Source organism: Neophocaena asiaeorientalis, unplaced genomic scaffold, assembly GCF_003031525.2.
Source record: "Neophocaena asiaeorientalis asiaeorientalis breed wild unplaced genomic scaffold, Neophocaena_asiaeorientalis_V1.1 scaffold134, whole genome shotgun sequence".
NCBI lineage: Eukaryota > Metazoa > Chordata > Mammalia > Artiodactyla > Phocoenidae > Neophocaena > Neophocaena asiaeorientalis.
In genome coordinates, this window is record NW_020185339.1 from 25,365,175 (window position 1) to 25,376,327 (window position 11,153).

General features: G+C 53.9%; 2 protein-coding genes across 2 annotated transcripts in view; both read right to left on the minus strand.

Moving 5' to 3' along the window:
- Positions 1 to 1,150, minus strand: part of HOXC10 (homeobox C10) — a 5,065-nt gene extending 3,915 nt beyond the window's left edge. The window contains exon 1 of the mRNA XM_024736805.1: positions 338 to 1,150. Coding sequence (XP_024592573.1) covers positions 338 to 1,088 — 751 coding nt within the window. The 5' untranslated portion in view covers positions 1,089 to 1,150. The remainder of the gene's footprint in view (positions 1 to 337) is intronic.
- An 8,811-nt stretch (positions 1,151 to 9,961) lies between these two features.
- HOXC11 (homeobox C11) overlaps positions 9,962 to 11,153 on the minus strand; it is a 3,259-nt gene continuing 2,067 nt past the window's right edge. Inside the window, 1 exon segment of the mRNA XM_024736943.1 lies at positions 9,962 to 11,146. Coding sequence (XP_024592711.1) covers positions 10,934 to 11,146 — 213 coding nt within the window. The 3' untranslated portion in view covers positions 9,962 to 10,933.

Sequence of the window (11,153 nt, forward strand, 5' to 3'; positions counted from 1 at the left end):
GACACAAAAGAAGAGCAAGCAAACCAAAGCCAGCACGCGCCCGGGATCGGTCCCCCGCCCTGAGCAACACAAGACGCTGCAGGCTGCCAGTCGTGCGCACCACCCCGGCCTCGGCGCCCACAGCCGCTGCCGCCGGCACCTCCACTTCGCCGCTTACCTTCCCCAGCCAAATGAGGCGCCACCAGCCTGGCGCTCAGCAGGCACGAGTCCCAAGCCGGGGTCGCATTCCCAAGACCGTCCAGGCCCTCCTCGGCCCAACCCTCTCCCTGCCCCCGCCCCGGCCACGAAGACCAAGTGCCCGAGCGTCCCACCCGGGCCACGGCCCAGGAGGCCTTACCTTTCGCTTCGTTATCCGAGGTGTCTGGGCTGGAGTCGGCGGTTTTGGCCCGATCCTTTTCGCTCTCCAAGGGGCTGCCTTTTGGGCCCGCCAGGCTCTGCTCGGTCTTGATCTCATTGGGGCTGGGGGTCTGGCTGTCGGACTTGGGTGTCTCAGGGAAACTCACTTTACCCCGGAGCTGGGGAGACTCCAGATGTTCGGCGCGCGGGTTGAGACTGGCCCGCTGCTCGAAAGGGGCTTCGAAGTCGTTGGCCCCGGCACAGTGGGGCGGCTTGTCCAGCGCGGAGTAGCTCGGGCTGGCGCGGTAGTAGCTGGGCACCGGCACCTCGTGCTCCCCGAGGCAGGACTCTTGCAGGGGGTGGGAGTAGAGAGCTGCCTCGGGGCCACTTTTCGCCCGCTTCTCTGCGCTGTACATGCAGCAGACATTCTCCTCCTTGACACTAGGTGGGTAGGAGCAGGAGGATAGCGGCCTGCCAACAGGTTGTTCCAGGCGGTAGGCGGCTTTGGGGTCGCCCCAGGAGTCCAGCTGCGAGAGGTAGGACGGGTAGGTGTTGAGGGCGAGGTTGGGGCTGCTGCCCTCGTCCCTCTTGGAGAGCGAGGGCGCGAGCCCGCAGCCCCTCATCACCCCGCAGTTGAAGTCACTCCCAGATTGCATATACATGCCTGCGCTCCGGCTATAGCGCTCTCCTCCGCCAGGCGCAACCAAGGGCTCCGCGTACGAGTTCGGAGTTACATTGCGAGGGCATGTCATTTTCAGAGAGAGGGGTTTTTAAGGAGCAATACTACTGCGGAGGAGCTGACATCTTTTTTTTTCCCCATCCGGGAGGGGGGGCGGTTGGAGGGGCGGGAGGGAAAAGAAGGGGAGGGGGGGAAATATCAGCTCCATAATTATCCGCGCATTCGGCCCTCACCATGTGACGGCTAGACCAATGGGATTTGAAAATGGCCTTGATGATTCAGACGGCCGTGACGTCAGCGGGGTCAAGTTGTCTGCAGGCGGAGCGCGCAGCGTGGAGTAACAGCGCCACCTAGCAGCCGCCTCGAGGTAGGGGCGCCGGAGCCCTTCCCCGCGAACAAAGGAAGGGCCCCCGCGGCGACTGGGGCAGGAGCGGGGTGGAGGGGGATGAGGGGGTTCTAGGGAGGATGGGGTTTGTTTACCCGGGAAGCAGCCTGTAACTCTTGGGGAGAGGGGAGCGGAGAGGGGGGAAAATGCGGGACAGAGTGAGAGAGCGAGGCAACTCGGGGCTCAAAACAGTCACATTCAAACTAAAAGGTCAAGACACGATTCAGGTACTTCTTCCCCTCCTCACCTCCTCTTTTCCTCGCCTTGGCCCCCGCCCCCACTTCTTCCCCTGGGATGGGAGTGGGGTGAGGTTTGGGGGAGGGATCCTGCGGGCAGAGAAAGGGAGAGGAAAAAGTTAAGGAATCCCAAACAGAACTAAAGTTTCTCCTCTCCTGCGTCCTCTTTCGTCGGTCTCGGCCCTTGGGGCTGGGAGCTCAGCTCGGGACCTCCCGTCACGGAAGTTGGTTGAGTTGCAAGTTCCCCGTGGGGATTGACGGGGAATCTCCAGTGTCTGGGGCAGGCCAGGGAGGAGGTCAAGATGACTTCAGGGCTGCTTGGGAGAGGGGGATTCCGAGGGGACTGAGGGGTCGCGGGAGGAGGAAGCCGGCAACCAAAGGCACCGGCTCCCTGACCAGGGAGTGCGGCCTGGACCTGGCTGGGTGGGCGGCTCCTGGGTTATCAACTCAGGGGCAGGAAGGCTTTGGCCTTGGAGCCGGTTCGGCTGCTTTGCTCCAGGCCCTGGCGGCCCTGGCTTTCCAGTTGACCTTGCGCCCACGAAAACAGGGAGCATTTCCAGAGAGAAAGAGGGAACCCTCGGGGCCTCGGGCGGTTTGGGGGAGTCACGTATCAACCGGGAAACCAGGGCAACGGACGCGACAAAAGGCGACCCAGAGAAGTGTCCTTCAACAGAGCGATTTTTTTAAGAAAGGGAAGCGAGAAATAAGGGACAAGGTATGTTTCAAATAGTTCTTTCCGTTTCTTCATCGCCTTTCTCACAAAGCGAGCTTAACTCTCCACCCTTTCCTCAGGAAACGGAATCTGGAGTATAACTTGTCTTTCCGGTCGCCCCACATTTTCCCCTGGACCGAGCCATGGGTTTCGACTTTCCGAAGGGCTGGAGCCTGGCCGGGAAAAGACCAGAGCTCCAAGACGCCCTGGCGCGGAGGAGTGAGAAGGCTGGATCGCTTCTAGGGAGGCCCAAGCCCGCGGCTGCTAGAAGACGACTTCGGAAAGAAATCCTCCGAGATCTGTCATCCAGAGGGCGAGAGAAAAGGCGCAGGGGTCCCCGAGCCCCGGGAAAACTGGAAGAGAATGTTTAATGTGTGACTTGCTGGCAGGCCAGCCAGGGGAGATTTGAAATGCTTTCGTGTTTTCATTTACAGAGGTCGCCATGGGCTCGGCACAAGGGGTTGGCCCCGGCAAGGTTAGCCCGTTTAGGCCCCAGATGAGACTTGGGACGGCCCCGGTGGCAGTCAATCCAGGGAGCCATTTGTCCCACCCCGCGGGAAACGCAGACACTTTATGGCCACTCTGTTTGTATTATCTGCGTAAGTCTTTCCCCACCAGTTTGATCGAAACTGTTCGCTTTTACGAGGACCCAACGAAAATTCCCCGTCATATTTATCAGCCGAGGATAAAAATTTAGTATGGGAACTGATATTTCCTCATTTATGGGGCGATGAAATTAAAGACCAAAGCAATTGAGAATTATATGGCTTTGGGGGTGTTCCCTCCCCACTCTTTCACATCTCCTTTATTTTCCTGCCTGGTGTCCCTGTCCCTGGAGTTTGGCATCCCAGTCTCCTGCCCTTGCCCCCCATCTTGGGGTCTGCTGGGCCCTCTCCCCCAGACCCAGGTGCCGCTCGACCACCTCAGCTTCTCCTGGTCTTTCTCTCTGTGTTAGTAGCTGGGGGGCCGGGACAGCACTCCCTGAGCCTCTCTGCCCAGGCCAGGCTGGGATCGGGTGGGGCTGCGGAAGGTTTCCAAGAGCCTCGAAGTGGAAGGGTCTGGGCCCAGCCTGGGAGGGGGTGAGGGAGGCGGCAGAGTGAAGGAGACAAACTCCAGATAACCTCTCAAAAACGTCAAGCCCCGCGGCTTAACCTGGGGAACCAGCGGTAGAGAAGCAGAGTCACTCGGCTTTGAGACCTGTCTCCGCTACCAGCCTGACCCCCATCCCGAACTCACTCCTTACCTCAGCCCTGGGTGGGGATGGAGTCGCTTTTAGAATCCTTGCCATTATTAATGGAAATAATCCCCCTGGGAGAAGGAGCCTCGCGCCTCTACTCCCATCTCCTCACAAGAACGAATAGTGTTTAAAGTTGAAATAATTAGAAGTATGATAAACATGGCCCATTAATGAAAAAAGAAATCAAATTCATCAGCCTAAGTGGGACCCCCGGTGGGACAAATGTTTGCCTTTAATTACGCAGGAAAAACGCAAACCCGGAGCTGTTAAACAAGAACCGGAAGACGCCGACTTGAATAACTTGTTGGGTTTTTGCAAACTTGGGATTCTGCACCAGTGGAGACGAAAGGAAGGAAGACGTGAGGGTGAGGACGGAGAGAGGGGAGCATTCATGCGGATTTGGGAAAGTACAGTCAGGTGTGGGTCCCAGCCCTGCCCCCTTGGGCTCCGTCTTTCCCGAGGCCACGAGCAAAGGCTGTTTCCGTCCTATTGTCCGGGCCTGGTGTTCAAAGGCACTCAGGCTGCCACAGCCATCCCACTTGCCGCCTGCTGCCACTGCCGGGCGCCTACCGGCTAAGCCCCACCGGGCCAAGACCCTCAGGCCTGCACCCCAAGGGAACCGGATTGGGGTCCAGAAGAAGTCTGTGTTGCTAAAATCACCCTGTTAAGCCATTTCCCCAACTTTCCAGGAGTGCTGCATCTATGCCTGGCTCCCTGGGGCTCCCTCTTCTTGCCTCAACTTGGGGGATGTGAAAATCCAGGGGCTTCAGGCCAGATCGTCTCAGGCTGCACCTACCTTTTGACCAACCCCTCTACCCCGAGAGCTCTGGTCCCCGTGCCCTTCTTCCCCGTACCTAGACCCTGGAAGTGCAGCAGGGATGAGCAGCTGGGCCTCCTGCCGCCCGTGGGACTGTGACCAAGGGAGAGGCGAAGGGTGTTCCTCACAGACTTCAGGGTGGTCAGCGGGTTCCAGACGGCAGGCTGAGGACTGGGGCGCTAGGGGTCCCCATGTGAAAACAGAAGAAGGAAAATCTAGTGCTCAATGAACAGAAAGGAACCTCGGCTGCTTTCCAGGCTCTAGCCCTCAAAGCATCCCAGAGGCACCCTGATTTCTCTAAGGAAAATTAGTGGAGCTTCCCCACAAGGCTAAGGACATCATCTAGGAAATTCTAAAGGTGAGGTGAAAAGAAGGAAGAGTGTCTTTCCCTTTGGGATAAAATAACAAAATAATTATACTGTGTGTGTGTGTGTGTGTGTGTGTGTGTGTGTGTGTGTGTTTTGAAATCTCAAGTGAAATGGAAAACAAAATCACACCACCAGTGGTTAAAATTGCAAGGTTTTCCCCTCTTGTTTTGGAGGCCCAAATAAATCATTCTCTTCTCAAAACTTGAAGGAAAGATTTGCTTTCTTTTTCTTCGCTAACACCGGGCTCTGCTTCGGCTGAATTGGGAGCAGAAAAATCCCAGGCAAGAGACAGAATGCACCGAAGCCCCCCAAACTGATTTTCAAACAGGTACAAGAGGAAAGTGGGATGCTGAGGACGCTTGGAGGGGCCTCTGGTCTACCCCGGATCTCACTGCCACCCTGGCGGCAGCCTGGCCATCAGAGTCGCTCTCACATCTGGACGTTGTACAGGTTTGCACCCAGATGCTATGGAGGTTACCGCCTAGACCCGTGTCTGACTTGGAGCTTGATTGTATGTACACGGCCACAGATATTCACTTTTACCCAAAAATGTACTCCCTAGGATCCCCGCATCCCGAAGAAGTCTGATAGCCAGCATAACCGCTTTCTTGCCCTGCCGAAGCCAACCAGTTATTTAACTTTGCCTCCTGAATTGAAACCGGACAGTAAACACATCCAGTAGAAGCTTTGGGAGGAGGACGGGTGGGATGATGTCTTTGGCGGGCGGGACGGGGTGGGGGAAGCCTTGCTCCCCATATTATGGTTTGCGCCCAAGTTGCCCAGTGGGTCGTGTTTCCAGCCGGAGTCAGGGCTGCGGTCTGCCGGCTTACTTCGGAGAAAATCCCACTCCTCCTTTACTGGCTAACTTCCTTTTCGAAGATCTTTGTTTTCCATCTTTGTTTCCCCCCTCTTTCTTTCTTTTTCCATCTTCCTCCTTTCTCTTTATTTGTTTCTTTCTCTTTTTCTCTGCAATTCATTTGTTTCCTTCTCTTTTTCTGATTCTTTCTCTTTCTTGTGTTCCTTAGTTCTCTCTTCTTTCTTTCTTTGTTATACAATTTATTCTCTACTCTTTTCTTTCCTCCTAAATGCTTTCCTTCCCCTTGACCTTCTCCCCTAGCTCTTCTTGTTTTTCTCTGTTGTGCTGGGCACCCTGAGGGGGAGAGCACAAGGCTCAGTAGCATCCCTTCCCAGCCCCACTGCTCAAGCTTGGAGTTGACCTTCGCCCGCCTTCAGCCTTAACTCCACTCCTCACAAGGCGAAGTGTAGGGCTGTCAGCCGCTGGTGGCCAGGGCTCAGCAGTCACTATCAGAGGGAAGGAAAAGCAGGCACTGGGGCACATCCTGACCAACTCCGCTGGCTCCCTGAAGTGCCCAGGTCCAGGGCTTAGGTATCCTCAAGTCCATCACCCCGAAGAAGCCTCATCCACCAGGTCTGTCTTTGGAGAATTTGCTCCATCTTTGTCCTGACTTCCAGAGATGAACATTAAAATAGTCCCTGTTTGAGCCCACTTGATACCCCAAGGCTGGAGCTAGGGGAAATGAAGGAGTGGGGTTCTGTCCGTCCCAGGTGAGGGGCAGATCCAAGGGGTCACTCGCAGGCTTAGCAGTCCAAGGCCACGTCCCTATACAGGCACCTTTGTTCTTCGAGCTCCTGGATTGCAGCCCGCTGGCCTTCCTTCTCTCTCGGTCCTACAATCACTGCAACCTCTGGGCAGGCATTTCTTGTCGTCTTGAATTCTGTCTTTCATCAAACCCTTTGTGGACTTTGCAGGAGGCAGGGTTGCAGGGCTGTGTGTGCAGAGACTCTTCCCAACTTAACGGTCTGAGTCAAGGTTATGGGTCTCCACTTTGTGCAGTGGGTCGAGGGTGTGTGCAGGGCTGTGTGTGTGTGTGTGTTTGTGTTTGTGTGTGTGTGTGTGTGTGTGTGAGAGAGAGAGAGAGAGAGAGAGAAAGAGAGATGACTACAGGAGAACAAGAGGTTGTGATGGGGAAGATCTGGTCTAATTGACATTGTCCAAACTTTGCGGTTCTGTAAGGGTGTGTCTCAGCTGGGACTTTCCTAGCAGCCCCCAAAGCTGGATCCAAGGTGGACCTCAGGAAGGATTAATCCCAACCTTTAAGCCTTGTTTTGCCTTAGTCAGAGATACAGCTCCAGACACGCCCCCCCCACAAGGACCTCAGAACCTCTCTCTCCCCAACCTCCCAGAGACCCTGAGACTTGGTTCCATGGCAAGACCAAAACTTTAAGTTTTTGAAAAAGAGGAGGAATCTTGTAAAACTTTTATGCCAAACAAAGTTATAAAAACTTCCCGGGCGTTGCCTTTTCCGAAGGTTTATATGAATAATAAAGAGTGCTGTCGCGTGCACACAGTTCTGGCGGGCTCAGAGCTGGGAGGGTTCAACAAACAGCATTACCCAGCCCTGGGGCAACAGGAAACCCCAGGGGCTGGCCCCTTGAGGGAATATTGGCCCAGAAACGAATTGCCCTACAGATTCCGGAGAGGGGCGGGGAGAGGGAAGGGGTGGCGCCCTTGACTCCCTTGAAGTTCAAAGTTCTTTGTCCTGGTGAGAAAAACCCTCTCTGCCTTCAATCCACTCGAGAAATTATTCCCCAGGTAGTTTCTCCTCCTCCGCTTGAGAAACGGCTCCAGGTATCCCCAACTCCATTCACCTTTCAGACACCTAGTCTGTAACTTTCTTCCTTGCCTAAAGCGGAGCTCCCCCTTTTCCCCATCTGGGACACCTAGAACCTGCGGGCTTTCTCTCAGAGGCGCTTGGCTGGGATCTGTGAACCGTCTTCCAAGGTGCCCTCGCATCACCATCCCCCAGCAACCTGGGGGTCTGCGTGACAAAGAAACATCAAACCCACTTCTCCTTTCAAGTCCCCCAGGTTCCCCCTGCACCCCCAAAGCCCATAGTGGGAGGGGGAGGGGCCCAGAGTGCTCTCTCAGCCCACACCACTTAATACCCTTGTAAACTCCCACGTGCGCTATAAACTTGGATTTTTACAACCAACATTCCTCCTTAGCTCCAGGAAACTTTGAACTCGGCCTCGGGTTTATTTACTGGTGGGGGGTGGGATTGGGGGACTGGGAGCTAAGAAAGGCTGGAGGAGAAGAGGGGGGGAAGGAGGTTGCGGGCAAGGGGGTAATGGAGTGGGGGTATGGGGTGTGTTGGGGGAGCCAAGACTGTCCACTGCGGATTTGTTTACTAGTTAGGGCGGAAGCGTTTTCTAACACAGGCCAGATTGGGTCGTTAAGGGCGAAATGAAACTGGGTTTAGAGACGCGGGGTGGGGTGGGGGCACTTTATGGCGGCGTCTAGACGAGGCTCTTTTGTTCCCAGGCAGCGCCACGGCTGGAGGGGATTACCCGAAGAGGTTGAGCCCAGAGTGCCCCTGACCGCCAAGGGGGGTCGGACATCCCGGGGGCCCGAAGGTGGGTTTGTTGGGGGGACAGAGACCTCTTTTTTCTAATTTTTAGAAGGTCACCGAAGACTGGCAGCTTCCTGGGCTGGGATCATAGAAAGCTTTTGTTTTTCTTTCACCATGACACCCCGCCTTCCTTCAGAAATCCCTTCTAGAGCTGGGGATCTTTTCTGGGCTGCACATTGCAGGGAAAGTGGTAGCTTTGGATTTTAAATATTCTTCTCCAAAATCAAGAGCCATTTAGAGATCAGTATTTTGCTTTATAAACAGGTTCTATATAGTTATCTCCATCCTATTTTATTGGAAGCACGGCTGGCAGGCCAATAGCCCTTGTTATGACTAGTGGATAAACATCATACCTAGAGATATCTCTCATGCACAAGTGCACGCCCATGCAAACGTGCATGCACACACAGAGACGATCCTCAGCTGCATTCCTTCTGACACTCACTCCACACTGACAGTGGTTACACACCTCGGAGGACACAAGCCCCAGATGTGCATGTGGTCAGTTTTACTCCATACTATAAGCAAAAGAGTACACATAATATTCCTTTTCATGTGCACCCATAGGCATCCGACAAATATTTGTGTGTGGGCACATGAGGCAATTGTGGGGTTGTATATACACCCCACTTTGCAAATTTTGTCTCAAGACCTACATTTACAAATGAGAGATTCAGATACCCCGTCATCAAAAACGACGGAACCTAGATGCAATAGTCCATAGTCGTGGTGCTTTTTTCTTTCACTCAACAGAATTATATTGACGAAAACATTTTCTTCGAATTACAGAAGAACAGTTCCAAAGAAAAGGGAAAGATGAGAGAATTGGTCCTAAACCTCTGCCCCCAAATAACGAATTTGGAACAGAGATCGCCAGAGTGCCCTCAACGAATGTGCTGAAAGGACTATAGTTATCTTCATCCGGAAGAAACATGCAGCAAATATATGTATGGGTGTGGTGACCATCCTTACGGGTCACCTCCTTCCCCAGCGCCCCACCCCAAGCCAACCTCTTACAAAACAGATCTCTGGGGCTTTCCACGCTGGGAGACCAATGTACAAACATCAGGGTGGCCCCAGCCTAGGGTCTTGTTGTGTCTGGAGGAGCCCGGCCATTTGTGCGTGAGGGGAAGGGGCCCAGCCCAACCCTCCCACCCTCAGGGGCTGGCGCGGTGAGGAAAGGGAGGGGGCTGGTTTCTCCCCCTCTCCCTTCCTTCCCTCAAAACTGTATATAAAAATTCCAATACAGTCTTCTCATAGAGGGAAAAAGAAGAAAAGAAAAAACGAAAGCCCTATCCTCAACCCTACACATTTAACTGCCACAGACGGAGACATCTGGTGGGAGGGCGGTGGAGCCAAGAAAATTCCTATAAATTTAAATTCGATGATGGTTACAATTAACTCCACAACAAACGTGTGCTTAAACGGAAAGCGTTGCTGGGCGTTTGAACGCAGCTCGAGCTGCACGTGAGAAATGAGAGCTTTAAGAGTCGCAGTGGAAAGTCCTCAACTTGAGAGCGGGAGGAAGCTACCGCCACACTCTTGCCCCTGCCCGTGGAGAGAGGGGTGCAGGCCCGCCAGCTCCGGCCTACCTCACCTTCACACGCCTGTCCTCCTCTGTTGGGCTCTGCCTGCCTGCTTCCACCTCCTCCGCCTTGGGAGCATTGAGGGTTTTAAGAGGAGAGGGGCTAATAAAAGGGTCAAATAAAATCATAATATAATATTGAACAGAATGAAATATCTTTATTTGCCACCAAAAAAAAAAATTCACAGCAATCCCTCTGGGACAGGAGCCGGGTGGGGATTGCACACGTACACACGCACTCACGCACAAGGAGATGGGTGATACAAATCTCATTCCAGGCGAGTCCTCCCCATATCCCCTCCGGGTAGAAAGAAATGCTTGTGAAATTTATTTACAAAACTTCAGGCCTCAGCATGGGGGAGGCGTCCAATCCCATCTCCCTACTGCCTCTTCCACCCCAATCTTTTTTTTTAAAAAAAAGAAGGTAACAAATGCATAGACTATAGCTATAAATTCGCGGAGTGGGGCACAGCTTGGAAAAAGGTTAGGAAACCTCAACGCACCAGTTAAGAAATTTCAAAGGAGGGCTCTACACGTTCAAGGGGGAGAACAACTAGGCTTGGGCAGGGCCTGGGCACAGACAGAGGTAGGACACGACTTTGCACACCTAACACCAGGTCAAAGGAACAGAAATTTCACAGCAAGGCGGGATCACATTTAGCTGCTCCCCAGCAGTGGGGAGTGGTGGGGTAGGGACGGGGAGCCCGGGAAGTCTCCCCTCGCAGAGACGGTGTCCTAGCAGATCTTCTCACATGGTTAAGGGAAGGCTTGCAGTTCGAGGATTGTAAGGCTCAGGCGCTCACTACTCACGCCCCTCCCCCCACCCAATCCGAGCAGCAAGACATTGTCGCGAGGTGTGTTTTCTTTTAAATAAAGATTCTTGGCCTCGGCGCCAACGGTGTCCACTCGCCGTGGATCAGACACTTTCCTTCACCCCCCTTTCCAGGCCCGGTCCCTGTCCCACACTGAGTCAGACCAAGGTGAAGGAGGTTCCGGAAAGAAGTGCGGGCAACGGCAGTGGGGGCCAGCCCTGGCCACAGTCCAGTTTTCCACCCGCGGAAAGAAGGCGAGTTAGAAAATAAAAAATAAAAATAAAATAAAATAATCTCCCCCTTTCCCCCCTCCCCCCAAAGGGCCCGGTCTGCGGTTACAGCAGAGGATTTCCCGAGAAATACTGCAGCCGGTCTCTGCTTAGTTTTTTTTCTTTCATCCTTCTGTTCTGAAACCAAATTTTCACTTGTCGGTCCGTCAGGTTCAGCATCCGCGACAGCTGCAGCCGCTTTTCTTTGTTGATATACACGTTGAAGAAAAACTCTCGCTCCAGTTCCCGGATCTGGAATTTCGAATAAGGGCAGCGCTTCTTGCGG